General features: G+C 39.5%; 1 protein-coding gene across 1 annotated transcript in view; it reads right to left on the reverse strand.

The window, feature by feature from the left end:
- The window catches only part of LOC127635198 (sodium channel protein type 4 subunit alpha B-like), a 161,551-nt gene that overhangs the window by 50,644 nt on the left and 95,345 nt on the right, over positions 1-15,562 (reverse strand). Inside the window, 2 exon segments of the mRNA XM_052115070.1 lie at positions 12,389-12,745; positions 14,054-14,227. Coding sequence (XP_051971030.1) covers positions 12,389-12,745; positions 14,054-14,227 — 531 coding nt within the window.

Raw genomic sequence — 15,562 nt, forward strand, 5'->3', positions numbered from 1 at the left:
ATGTCAGTGTTGTTACGGGGCTTTGAAGAGAATGCCGGCCATATTGCACTCACAATCGCATCTGTATGTTTCAACATTGTCACAAAAGTAAAATCAACTCTGCTTGTCACATTTTCTCTATTTTTGTATTGTTTTTTGCCTCATTCGAGTCACAATAAACTGATGTCTGGTTGTATTCTCAGCACAATAAGGGCCGCCCTCTTGGCGGGAAAGATAAGGCCCATACGAGACATAAATCATGGCTCGGCCACCAGCGTGGCATTTCAATATGTGAGATGAGTCGCCGTGTTCTGGCCTTGAATCTCCCCCGCCACAGTCATGACAACAACAGCTGCTCTGCGTTCAGTTCAGAAGGGTTAAAAAAACACGCATGCCACATTTTATTGAGCCCACTCCATTCACCAAATTGGGCCAGTTAGCATCTCATATGATGTTACCTTTTGTCTGTTATGGCACCATGGTGCTGTCACGGTGCTGTCACGGTGCTGTGATGGTGCTGTGATGGTGCTGTGATGGTGCTGTGATGGTGCTGTGATGGTGCTGTGATGGTGCTGTGATGGTGCTGTGATGGTGCTGTGATGGTGCTGTGATGGTACTGTGATGGTACTGTGATGGTGCTGTGATTGCTGTCATGGTACTGTGATGGTGCTGTGATGGTACTGTGATGGTGCTGTGATGGTACTGTGATGGTAATGTGATGGTAATGTGATGGTGCTGTGATGGTACTGTGATGGTGCTGTGATGGTACTGTGATGGTAATGTGATTGCTGTCATGGTACTGTGATCGTGCTGTGATGGTGCTGTGATGGTGCTGTCATGGTACTGTGATGGTGCTGTGATGGTGCTGTGATGGTACTGTGATGGTGCTGTGATGGTACTGTGATGGTGCTGTGATGGTACTGTGATGGTAATGTGATTGCTGTCATGGTACTGTGATCGTGCTGTGATGGTACTGTGATGGTGCTGTCATGGTACTGTGATGGTGCTGTGATGGTGCTATGATGGTACTGTGATGGTGCTCTGATGGTACTGTGATGGTGCTCTGATGGTACTGTGATGGTGCTGTGATGGGATGAGATATCAATATTGTATTTTAAAATCCAGTGGGGTCAATGTCTTTGAGAGCGCCAGTGAAAATGCTTCTTATTTGCATTCTTTTTCATTTAATAGATTATAAAAATTATTGTATATAGATTCTTATTTAAATTAAATCACAATTTAATTGTAATTTATATAACTTAAAATATGACATTATATTAAATATACATTACATAAAAAACTAGAGTGGTAAGTTGTCAAAACTAATAATTATACAATTATAAAAAATTAAAGGAAACTGCAGTGTGTACTTTTCTTTAAAATGACTTTTTATAACATTTATATACATTGTATATTCAAATACATAAATACAGTATACTAAATGTTTATATATATATATATATATATATATATGTGTGTGTGCCTGTGTGTTTGTCTGCGTGTGCGCGCGTATGTGTGTGTCTGTGTGTCTGCGCGTGTGTGTATGTGTGTGAGAGGGAACTGTTTATAATAATATTAATAATAATCATTATTTTGTATAAGTGTGTTTTTATTCATTCTTGTTTTATTTAGATTTAGTGTTGTCTCTTGATTTGAGTTTACTGAGCATGACTGTTTAGTTACTGTTTATACAACAAAGAATTACCACGGTAAATATCCACAAAAACATGTTGTAATCATGCCATGTAATCCTGGCCTCAAGAGGCGCAGTAGCGACGGACGCTAGAGACTGTAGCCTTTAGTCTCCTTGTTAGCGCAACCGCCTCCCACGCCGTCTGATGCGGGTTAATTTACACTCCCAGCACCTCAGCCCAAGAAAATAAGAACTTTTCATCAATGAAGATGCTCATATCTGACAGTCACACATGCTCCTTTAATAAATGAGTATAGGATAGGAGGAAGCTATGCTGGTTATTGTGCTTATAGGGTTGTAGCTTGAACAATGGACAGGTGAAACTCAACTAGGATGACAAGGAAACTGATTAATGAGTTGTGCAAAGTGCAGGGGGCTGAACTAAACCAAAGCCCTGGACGAGAGAGCCGATGCAAACCTGCTATCTGTCTCTCTCTAAAATGCACACACGCACAGGCACATTCATAAGTCAACCAATACGCTTGAATGTTACTACAGAGACTGTTTTGTCTTCATACACCTGAAGCATATTCTGACACCACTTTAAAGTCTGATCAGCAGGATATTAATCATAGTGTATATATATATATATATATATGAAATGCAATAGAGGTGTTTTTGTTACATTTATATTGACAAATCGTTTCAATAAAATGAGCTTAACATATTGATGTTGAGTTTATGGTTACAATTTTAATTCAGATTCATGAACCGATTAATTCGGCCTCGACTTGATGGATAGAACGATATAACAACAGAATGATATATAGAACGACAGAACAAACAATACAATTATAGAATGAATGATTGATAGAATGAACAATGAATGGATAGACAGACAGACAGACGGATAGATAGACAGATAGGCAGAGAGAGACAGATGATAGATAGATAGACAGACAGTTGCACGGATGGACAGACAGACAGATAGACAGACAGATAGATAGATAGACAGACAGATTATAGATAGACAGACAGACAGATAGATAGAGACAGAAACAGATGACAGACAGACAGACAGACAGACAGATAGATAGATAGATAGATTGACAGACAGATAGATAGATAAATTGACAGATAGATAGACAGACAGACAGATAGTTAGATAGATTGACAGACAGACAGATAGTTAGATAGATTGACAGACAGACTGACAGATAGACAGACAGACAGACAGATAGTTAGATTGACAGACAGATAGACAGACAGACAGACAGATAGTTAGATAGATAGATGGACAGACAGACAGACAGACCAACAGATAGACAGACAGATTATAGATAGATAGATAGATAGAGACAGAAACAGTTAGACAGACAGATAGATAGACAGACAGACAGACAGTTAGATAGATTGACAGACAGACTGACAGATAGACAGACAGACAGATAGATAGATAGATAGATAGACAGACAGACAGACAGACAGATAGTTAGATTGACAGACAGACAGACAGATAGATTGACAGACAGACAGACCGACAGATAGACAGACAGATTATAGATAGACAGACAGACAGATAGACAGACAGATTATAGATAGACAGACAGACAGACAGATAGATAGACAGACAGACAGATAGATTGACAGACAGACAGACAGATAGACAGACAGATTATAGACAGACAGACAGACAGATAGACAGACAGATTATAGATAGACAGACAGATTATAGACAGACAGACAGACAGATAGACAGACAGATTATAGATAGACAGACAGACAGACAGACAGACAGATTATAGACAGACAGACAGACAGACAGACAGATTATAGATAGACAGACAGATAGACAGACAGACAGACAGATTATAGATAGACAGACAGACAGACAGATAGACAGACAGATTATAGACAGACAGACAGACAGACAGATTATAGATAGACAGACAGACAGACAGACAGATTATAGATAGACAGACAGACAGACAGACAGATAGACAGACAGATTATAGACAGACAGACAGACAGACAGACAGATAGTTGTTGTATGTGAGATCATTGTATTCCGGTGGTGTTTAATGATTGATGTTTGTCATATTCAGCTGTGAGCAGCGCTTCATACAGTCAAACCGGATCACTGTCCTCTCTCAGTCCACTCGAGACCTTTCTAATGAAATAATGCACTGCACAAAACATTAAGAGCTCAAGATGGCTAATGACGCCATTGAGTTTCATCACAGCAGGAGCTCATTTATAAAAATATGTGCTGTGAAAATACCAGCACAGCAGAATCGACCTGAACATTTATATTCAAGTGCCACTATTACACGTGCTTATAGTAAGTGTGTGTTACAGTGTGTAACTCAATGTGCTTTCAATCAGGCTTGTACAAATCTTCTTGTTTCTGCCTGTATGAACATAGGCCTGTCCCATCTGCACTCCGCTAATTAACTCGGAAAGTGACCTCATACTTCAGGTAGCTGAGGCGTCTCGCATGCCTCGACTTGAGACAAAACCACACAGACACTGGTCCAATCCACAAACCACACGCACTAAAAATAAAGCATCATCTCAGACAGCTGGCTAGCATTGTCATACAAAACAACAGGTGGTAAATGTGTCCGTCAGTCAGGGGTTAGCAAAGCCTGGAGAAACATCTTAAAAACCAAACAAACATGTAACGAAACTATCCTCCTGTCTGCAGGGCAATCGTGTCATTACGAGAAAGTTTGTTTGCAACCATTAATACACTTAACAATATATATGTGTGGCGGGGCGGGCTCGTGAATCCGCACACCCGACCCCTAATCAGGCTAATTAGCCCCCGAGAGGGATCAACGGTAGTGCGACACAGAGAGAGAGAGAGAGATTTACGGGCAGCTGTCCGACACCTGTGTGTGTGTGTGTGTGTGTGTGTGTGTTTGTGTCTTTGGTTGAGTTTTATATTAAAATATTATTTATATTGTCAAGCCGGTTCTCGCCTCCTCCTTTAATCCCCTTACACTGGTGCCGAAACCCGGGAAGGAGGAGGGATGCGCCGTAGTGGAGTTCTGGCCGCTACCATCCACCCCAAAGGAGGAGCCCGGCCACCTGGAAGTGGAGGAACGGACACACACACACACACACACACACACACACACACATACAAACAACAACAAAGACAAAGATCCCCATTTAGCCTTAAAAGACTGTAGGGGAAAGTGCTGTTAGCGAGCACCTATGAAGGCCGGAACAGTACGCAAGGGGGTGAGTGGACACACACACACACACACACACACACTCACACATCACTCCAGATGCACTGGTATGGATGCACCTGTGTGGATAATCAGAATTATTTAAAGCGGGTCGGGTAACTGGAGAGATATCTCAAAAGCGTTCACTGTTGCGATGACAAATCTGTATTACAAAACTCTATTTGAACAAAACACTTAAAAAAACGGCCTACAACAATATTAAAGGCAAAGTGTGTAATGTTTCCTTCTTACAATATCACACAGCCAGACCCAAAATAGAGAATAATCACAAGAATCTGTGAGTGTTCGTGGCATTTTAGAGGGAACGCTTCAGTGATCGTCACTTTTAAATTGTGTGTGTAAGAGGATATTGAGTTTCTCTTCAGCTGTGTGTGTGTGTGTGTGTGTGTGTGTGTGTGTGTGTGTGTATGTGGATTTACACAGAAAACTCACACGCTAAGAATAGGTTGGTCTGTTTGTTTACCTGAGGTCTTTATAAATCGACCCAACATGCTATCAGCTCCTCCCTATGAAGTTCATGTCCATCCTGTGTCTACATGATGTGCATGTTGTTGTCTCTGCTGAAAAACTGATTTGATGGTTTAAGCTGGTTTCCCAGCATGTCCATCAGCTGAAAAGTGGGGGGGTTTTCGGCAGGGTGCAGCAGTTTGGTTTCGGAAGTAAAAATCCCATTCATTTTTAATGATAACTTATGTTAAAGACAGACCTACTCTACCTGTGAGCTCCAAGGTTGTTAATCGATGGTAAATGTTCTGCTCTACCCGCTCTGAGCGGGATTCGAACTGGTGTCTCCGGCAATGGAGGCAGGTGCGCTATCGAGGAGGCTACAGCCTCTAGTGTCGGTCGCTAGTGAGTAAGGACAGGGGACTGATGTTTACACACAGCAAAACTACCTATCAGCTGGCAACCATTACATAATAAACTATTTTGCTACAGTGTTGGGTCACAACTGATGTCCAATGTAAAATCAGAGTCTTGAAGAAAAACGAGTTGCTTGGAAGCAGAATGGTGGTGTAGTTTACCTGTTCACAGAGCCAAATCTCCCACCCATTACACTTATGACGCTTGTTCTCCACATCAAATGCTAGCGATTAGCATGAAAGCACTTTTAATGATAGGAATGTGTGAAATATTCTGCTCTTTGAACAGCGATCAGAGCCAAATGAGTGTGCATTCCTAAAGTATTTCATTGGGATTTTTCATGTTCAGCTTTTTACACATGATGATTTATGAGGATTTCTTGAGGTTAAGTTGATTTTTCAGATTACTACAGCTAATGCAGCTACACAACAGACATGATGGAATTTAAAAACACTATAACACTATAATTAACATATATAACACTATTATTAACATAACATATGTAACACTAACATATATATTACACTATTATTAACATATAATTACATATAACACTATAATTAACATATAATAACATATATATAACACTATTAACATATTTGTTATTATGTTATAGTGTTATATATATGTTATATGTTAGTGTTATATATATATATATGTTGGTGTTATATATGTTATGTTAATAATAGTGTTATATATGTTATTATGTTAAAGTGTTTTATATATATGTTATTATATGTTAATTATAGTGTTATATATATTATTATTATTTGTTAGTGATATATATGTTATGTTATAGTGTTATATATAACACTAACATATAATAACATATATATAACACTATTATTAACATATAATAACATATAACACACTATAATTAACATATAATAACATATATATATATAACACTATTAACATATAATAATATATACATATATGTTATTATGTTAATATAGTGTTTTATATATATTTTATTAGTATTTTATATATATTATTATGTTAGTGTTATATATATGTTACGTTAATAATAGTGTTATATATGTTATTATATGTTAATTAAAGTGCTTTATATATGTTATTATATGTTAATTATAGTGTTATATATATTATTATTATTTGTTATAGTGATATATATATATATATATATATGTTATTATGTTATAGTGTTATATATAACACTAACATATAATAACACATACACTCCCCTAAAGGATTATTAGGAACACCTGTTCAATTTCTCATTAATGCAATTATCTAATCAACCAATCACATGGCAGTTGCTTCAATGCATTTAGGGGTGTGGTCCTGGTCAAGACAATCTCCTGAACTCCAAACTGAATGTCAGAATGGGAAAGAAAGGTGATTTAAGCAATTTTGAGCGTGGCATGGTTGTTGGTGCCAGACGGGCCGGTCTGAGTATTTCACAATCTGCTCAGTTACTGGGATTTTCACGCACAACCATTTCTAAGGTTTACAAAGAATGGTGTGAAAAGGAAAAACATCCAGTATGCGGCAGTCCTGTGGGCTGAAAATGCCTTGTTGATGCTAGAGGTCAGAGGAGAATGGGCCGACTGATTCAAGCTGATAGAAGAGCAACTTTGCCTGAAATAACCACTCGTTACAACCGAGGTATGCAGCAAAGCATTTGTGAAGCCACAACATGCACAACCTTGAGGTGGATGGGCGACAACAGCAGAAGACCCCACCGGTACCACTCATCTCCACTACAAATAGGAAAAAGAGGCTACAATTTGCAAGAGCTCACCAAAATTGGACAGTTGAAGACTGGAAAAATGTTGCCTGGTCTGATGAGTCTCGATTTCTGTTGAGACATTCAGATGGTAGAGTCAGAATTTGGCGTAAACAGAATGAGAACATGGATCCATCATGCCTTGTTACCACTGTGCAGGCTGGTGGTGGTGGTGTAATGGTGTGGGGGATGTTTTCTTGGCACACTTTAAGCCCCTTAGTGCCAATTGGGCATCGTTTAAATGCCACGGCCTACCTGAGCATTGTTTCTGACCATGTCCATCCCTTTGTGGCCACCATGTACCCATCCTCTGATGGCTACTTCCAGCAGGATAATGCACCATGTCACAAAGCTTGAATCATTTCAAATTGGTTTCTTGAACATGACAATGAGTTCACTGTACTAAAATGGCCCCCACAGTCACCAGATCTCAACCCAATAGAGCATCTTTGGGATGTGGTGGAACGGGAGCTTCGTGCCTTCGTGGATGTGCATCCCACAAATCTCCATCAACTGCAAGATGCTATCCTATCAATATGGGCCAACATTTCTAAGGAATGCTTTCAGCACCTTGTTGAATCAATGCCACGTAGAATTAAGGCAGTTCTGAAGGCGAAAGGGGGTCAAACACAGTATTAGTATGTGTTCCTAATAATCCTTTAGGTGAGTGTATATAACACTATTATTAACATATAATAACATATATAACACACTATAATTAACATATAATAACATATATATATATAACATTATTAACATATAATAATATATACATATATATGTTATTATATGTTAATTATAGTGTTTTATATATATTTTATTATATGTTAGTGTTTTATATATTAATATGTTATAGTGTTATATATATGTTATGTTAATAATAGTGTTATATATGTTATTATATGTTAATTATAGTGTTATATATATGGTATTATATGTTAATTATAGTGTTTTATATATATGTTATTATGTTAGTATTATATATATATGTAACACTATAACATATATAAAACTATAACATATAATAACAGATATATAAAACACTATAATTAACATAATAACATATATATATATATAAAGCACTTTAATTAACATATAATAACATATATATATATATATATATATATATATGGTATATATATATAAAACACTACAATTAACATATAATAACATATATAACACTATAATTAACATATAATAACATATATAACACTATAATTAACATATAATAACATATATAACACTATATTAACACATTAAATTGAAAAACATTCTGGACAGCCCAACTGTTTAAAAGGCTTTTAAAATGGGCACTAATGCTTGTCATGATCATATTTCACCCCAAAATAAATTAATAAATAAGTACAAGGGCCAGTAAAATATATTAGGAACTGCAAAAATTGAATCGTAAGAACATTTGCCTAACCCTCTCTTATATAAGTGACGTTAGCAATTCAAAGATGTATAACTATTACTTGAGGGTCTTTTAACAACTTTTACTTCAGATGAAAAGGTACCATAAAAAAATAAATGCACGTATTTCACCAAATATTTTACATTAATTAATGCCATTTCAGACCATTGAGAGTTTTGCAATGTGACACTATTTTCATGACAATTCATTATCATTATCATTTCATATTGAAAATCTTCCTTTCTGTACACATTTTCTATATATTAATTATTAAAAATATATAATATTACAACAAATGCTATCATGATTATATTGTGCTGCCACTATGATAGGGGTGTTGCTTGCATTTTCAGATTGGTTTTAAGTGTGTTGCTATTTGGTTGCTAGGCCATTTTGGGTGGTTGCTAGGTGGTTTCTTACAGGCCCAATTCAAAATAGCTCTGCTCTATAGATACAGTATGACTCAAATCCCTCCTACAGCGTAAGTCTATGGGATTTGTGGGGGGGGGGTGTTCCAGGTGAAAATGGTAAATTTGATCTATTAGTAAAGTAACTGCACACCTCAACAAGACACTTCATTTTAGGTATAATGCATTTCTGGAGCACAAACACAGCAGGATGAGTTGCACGCTGAACGTCTCTGCACACCAAGCATGCTCAGCGTAATCAGATGAACCAATGGATTGCTTGCTATTCAAATGCATTATGGTGTTATGTGCAAATTTAAAACACCATAACTAACTCACTGCATACATTTGTCCCACCCGTGGCCCTTGTAAATTCTTCCACAGTATCTAAGTGATAAGTCTGAACTGTCTAAATATAGCGACATTATAACAAAGGTAAAACCGTTTGACCTTTAACTACCGTATGCAAATAATGAGGTGGCAATATTTGATTGACAGCACACATCTGCAGCCATTATGAAATGCTAGTCAGTGTATCATGAATTATTCTTTCCTTCATGCAGTGACACAATCACCCATCCAGCAACATCTCCAAATGCAAAGGCAACACCTGTCCCTTTATCAATGTGAATAGAAAACCCCTCATTTTGACAGACACTGCAACACGTCCTGCGTGTCTGTCAGTCTGTGTGCAGGACACAAATCCTCCAACCTCACATTTACATGCATCAATCGCTCTGGTCAAACTGTCTGCACTTGATTCAATATGAATATGTTCAATATGGGACACATGCTGCTGCACAAACCGGCATTACAAACAATCCCGCAAACACAAAACACAGCACCCAACCAAGCAGCTCTATCACCAAGGCTTGTGTACTGCTGCTGCTCCGAAGAGCCATGTGCACAGATTGTATGCTAGCTAGGTGTGCCTTGGCCACTGGTCTAATAGCGTAACGGTAATGAACAAAATTTCAATGCGAGTCTCTGCCTGTTTAGCCGAATGGCTTAAACGGCTAGTGACCAAACTCATAATGTGTACCTGTACCAGGAAATCCCAGAGCTTATTTAGCTAGTGACTTAGACTAGCTATATGTGTGAATTTGTTTATTCTAACAACCGAAGTAGTGCCCGACCGATTTATCAATCGGCTGATATTAGCCTTTCACAGATATGTTGGTATCAGCGTATATGTGCAGATATGAAAACTTTTTTTCCAGAACATCTAATGCAGAAAACAATGCTTGAGAATTGGTGTCATAACATAGTTTCTCCAGCAGAGCGCGCTCCAACTCCAACATTGTTTACAGAGCTGAGCTGACGGTGGCTCTGCAAACGGTGCTGTGTTAAGTGGTGTTTTCTCGGTAAGTTGCTAACTAGTTTGTGAAATACATACTTTTCCCTTTTCAATATAACTAATATAAGTCAACCCTGTTCCTCGGTTTGCTGTTAGCCAGCTATAGTTTGTCAGAGCATCTTTTTGCAGCTCAGCAGACAATGATGCGGTGGTGGATTGTGTCTGTTGAGTGTTGATTACATGCTATGTTGTTACCTAGTTGGTGAGACGCAATGCTGGACAGTAAATAAACAAAGTCCATCTTTTACTCTCTGTGACAATGAGCTTATAGCTAACTAGCTAACAACCTAGCTACTTTCATTGCATATCAGCTGATTGGAAGCTAATGTATTCACCAAACTGTTTTATTCAGGATTCGCAGTTTGGTACCCCCTTCAACTGAACAATTCCAGTCATTGCATTTATACAATTTTATATAAGTCTAAATTTGCACCGTTTGTTTAAAAGAATTAGCCTACTGAGTACCTTTGCATAGTCATATCGGTGCAAAATCAGTGCACAATCCACATAGAAAAGATCTGTTTTCATTCCAGCTCAAAAATTTGATATATCGGCCACCGTATCAGTAATCGGTAATCCCCCCCCTCAAAAATCAGCATCGGTCTCAAAAATCCCATATCGGTCGGGCTCTAGACCTAAGATAGCGATGTGTGCCAGCTAGATTTGGTTAAGGCTCACCTTGTTAAAAACACACTTCTATGTTTCATGCAAAAAGCAGAAAAAGCAGACCATACTATGCAAGCTGATATAAGAAATGCCCCAGCACCAACCTGAGCAAATAGCATGCAGTGAAACCGGCTTGTCTGTAAAACTGAGCCATTTAAATGTCACACAGAAAGAGAGAGAGAGAGAGAGAGACACAAGATGATTGGCGTCCCCATTACATGTCAAAGGACCAATCAGGCTACACCATGCGAGCTGACTGGCTTAACATGTCACATGTAAGCTAGCTAATTGACTAACATATAACAAGCAGCTGATTCCACATAGATTTTCATGGCTGAACATGGGTCGTAATCTTTAAAGTGAATCATAAGAAAGTTTGTCTGACCGTCACTGATGTGAGAGAATCAAATCAAGGATTTTACATCTGTCGTGACACACACACACACACACACACACACACACACACACACACACACAAAGGCTGCAGATTAAATACAAAATTGCCCCATAACAGGACTGGCGAGTTATTGCGATAGTAACTCTATTACCATTGCGCCCGAGAGCAAAACACTTCACCACCAACACTCAACAAGCAATTAGTGAATACGAAACCACTGATTAAAAAACAGCCACTAACAAATAAATATATTATAGGTCTTTATGCTAAATAAATACAACATTCAAGGAGTGTCAGTTGAATTATCTTGGTATATATCAAATTCAAAATTCATTAATTGAATTGCTTGATAATTTAGCTTTAATCACTGTGGATGAGTTTTAAACAGAGTTTATAGGGTTAATGGTTTGGCTTAATCAGAGGTGGTGTAAATATTACCCACGGCACTAATAAGACACGTTTGCTTTATGAAACCTCATCTAACACGAGCTATGAGAGGCATTTCTACACCAGAACACAGATATAAACACAGGCTATGAGCGGAACGGCATACTAGTGTACTGTCCATTACATACTGTACTACTATTATCAAAAGGGAAGGTTGTTTGCCATGTTTTATACACTGTTGTATTGGAAATGGAGTAAAAACACCTCATCAACTTACCACAAGATTCCCGATAACCATGACCAGCATGAAGACCAGGATACACAGCGGCTGTCCGGCCACTTCCATACAGTCCCACATGGTCTCGATCCATTCTCCGCACAACACCCGGAACACGATGAGGAATGAATGAAAGAAGTCCTTCATGTGCCAGCGTGGTAGCGTACAGTCCTTCGAGATCTTACAAACGCACGACTCGTAGTTCTTGCCGAACAGTTGCATGCCCACCACGGCGAAGATGAAGACGATGATGGCCAGCACCAGTGTGAGGTTCCCCAAAGCTCCAACAGAATTCCCAATTATCTTTATCAGCGTGTTCAGGGTCGGCCACGACTTCGCCAGCTTGAAGACCCTCAACTGTAGAGGAAGATGAAGAGTTTCCAGTGATATTGAATACAGCGATGAACCTCTCATGAGCATTCATGACAGTTTTACCAAGGTTAAGACTTGTTGTTGGATACAAAGTGAAGCGGAGAGTCAAAACACCCATGAGTGGCTTATTGTTTTTATAAAATGTCAGAAACGGCAGCACAATCTCAGAGTTTTCATCCTGTGATTACAGAAATTCCAACCAGTGGCGTAGCCAAGGGTGGGCTGGAGTGGGCCGGAGCCCACCCAAATTAGACCCAGGCCCACCCAGAATATTAGTCATTATTCTTTGAATTTATATATTTATAAAATAGTTTAAAAATGCATTTTTGAACTTGTAAAATAACTTTTTGAATGTGCCACTTGTTAAGGAAAATTTGGGGCAAAAAGTTGGCCAATCCATATTTATTGAGGCCCACCCAAAAGTTATTTCCCGGCTACGCCCTTGCTTCCAACACAATGTGAACGCAGCATTAGGCCACATTCACGCTAACTCCATTTTCAGTTTCCCAACCACATTGGTTTCCAAAGTATGCAGAAATGGTCTTTTGAAAACGCTCCATTTTTGGTGGAGGAAAACGTCGCAATGTCAATACATTTTCAAACAAAAAAGTATTTGTGGCAGGGCGGAGGGCGGGGCCGGGTCGTGATCATACACACCCGGTCCCGTATTGGGCTAATCAAGCCTCCCGAGAGGGAATAAGGTCGACTGCAGAGGATCGTGTGGGAAACACACACACGACGGACATGTCCGTAAACGATCTCTCTCTCCCGCACGATCCTCTGCAGTGGACCTTTATTCCTCTCGGGAGGCTTGATTAGCCTAATACGGGACCGGGTGTGTACGATCACGACCCGGCCCCGCCCTCCGCCCTGCCACATTATTATAATCTGTTTAAGTTAGAAACCTTCGTTTTCAATCTCATGACGTCATCATTTCCGAAAGTACGCAGTATTGGAGATTAATATAATATAATTGGCTCTGGTGGTAGAGCGGGTCGGCCACTAATCGTAGGGTTGGCGATTCCCGGCCCACATGACTCCACATGCTGAAGTGTCCTTGGGCAAGACACTGAACCCCAAGTTGCTCCCAATGGCAGGCTAGCACCTTATATAGCAGCTCTGCCGTCATTGGTGTATGAATGAGTGAATGAGTCACAGTTTAAAGCGATTTGAATACCTTTAAGATTAAAAAGTCGCTATTTATTGCAGACCATTTACCATTATAATTTGTTACAAATTACACACTATAAGAGCTTATTCTGTAGACTTGATTCTTGAAACATGGTGCATTACCAGTCTGAATGATCGTAAGACAGAGAGACCCTCCACGTTAGACAGACCCAACTCCATTAGACTCAAACTGACAATGAAACTGTCGAAGATGTTCCAGCCCTGTTGAAAGTAATAATATGGATCCAGAGCGATGATCTTCAGAATCATCTCTGCTGTGAAGATACCCGTGAACACCTGAGAAACACACGTGAAAAAGATTAACAGCTTTGGCTTTTTCAGTAATTCTAGTGAGAACAGATCTTAATGCTACACCAAACGAGGACATTCTAGAGAATTCTGTGCTTCCAATTTTGTCAGAGTTTGTGGTGGTCCTTTTCTGTTCCAACATGACAATGATCCTGTATATACAACGAGTGTCACAGTCTGGCCATGACGGTTCCCCCCCTTCCTCTGTCTGTGCATCATGTCTATGTTTGCCTGTGTGTTTCCCTTTTGTTTCTCACAGCAATGCTGGTTGCACAGCTCCTTAACTGCTCAGCAGCACCTGTGTCCCATTACTTTCTCCTCTATTTAAACTCTCCTCTGTCTCGTGTTCCCTGCTCGTTTGCTTTGTGAGTTCATGTTTGTTGTTCCCTGCCTTGTCGGTTTCCTGTGCCTGAAGATTCTCTGCTTGGTTATATTCTTGTCATTTTTCTGTTTCTGTTGGTTTAGCGCCATATGGCCAAGCTTATTTTGTTAATATTTCTCCATTGTGAGTTTTTGTTTGTATTTTGACTTTCTGTTAAAGAAAACTTTGTGGGTATGGGGGTGTGGTTGTGTAACTGTCTGCTCGAGGCCATACGGGAAGCTTGGGAGGACGGACCTTCAAACAGTAAAAATTAAATTCAGTATGTTCTCGATCTTAGAGCATAACTCCACACTTTGGGTCAATTAACACTGGAGAATTTGCTGCAATCTAAGGAACGCCAAAGCCGAATATATGACGAGCCACTCGACTACGGGAATTCGCACCGGGAGATAAAATGCTTGTATTATTGTCCACTTCAAGCTCTAAATTACTCGCCAAGTGGCACAGCCAGTCTGGGATCTCGATTATGAGGTTAGACGAACGGATAGGGGCGGGCACGTCAAATCTACCATCTCAACCTCTTAAAATCATGGAGGGAGGGTGGCACAGGTGGCCTTGGCGATGGTCCTCCCGGAGAGGGTGGAGCTCAGGCCGGAGTTGATTTTCAAACCTAATTCATTCACCCCGGTCCTGTGTGGAGACCCCCTCTCACCGTTGCAGCTCACAGATGTGGCCAATTTGCAAGCAGAATGGTTGCACAAACATCATAGAACACCATATCGGGACTACCCCAGAGGTGGTGGTTCGTAGCCACCCCTATCGCCTTCCTGAACACAAGAAAAGGGTTGTTCAGAAAGAATTGGAGGCAATGCTCATGATGGTTGCACCGCGATTGGGCCAGCCCGGTGGTTCTGGAATGTAAGAGCGACGGGGAAGGTCCGGTTCTGTATAGACTATCATAAAGTGATCACGGTGTCCAAATTATACACATACCCAATGCC

The sequence above is a fragment of the Xyrauchen texanus genome, chromosome 42 (assembly GCF_025860055.1).
Source record: "Xyrauchen texanus isolate HMW12.3.18 chromosome 42, RBS_HiC_50CHRs, whole genome shotgun sequence".
Taxonomy (NCBI): domain Eukaryota; kingdom Metazoa; phylum Chordata; class Actinopteri; order Cypriniformes; family Catostomidae; genus Xyrauchen; species Xyrauchen texanus.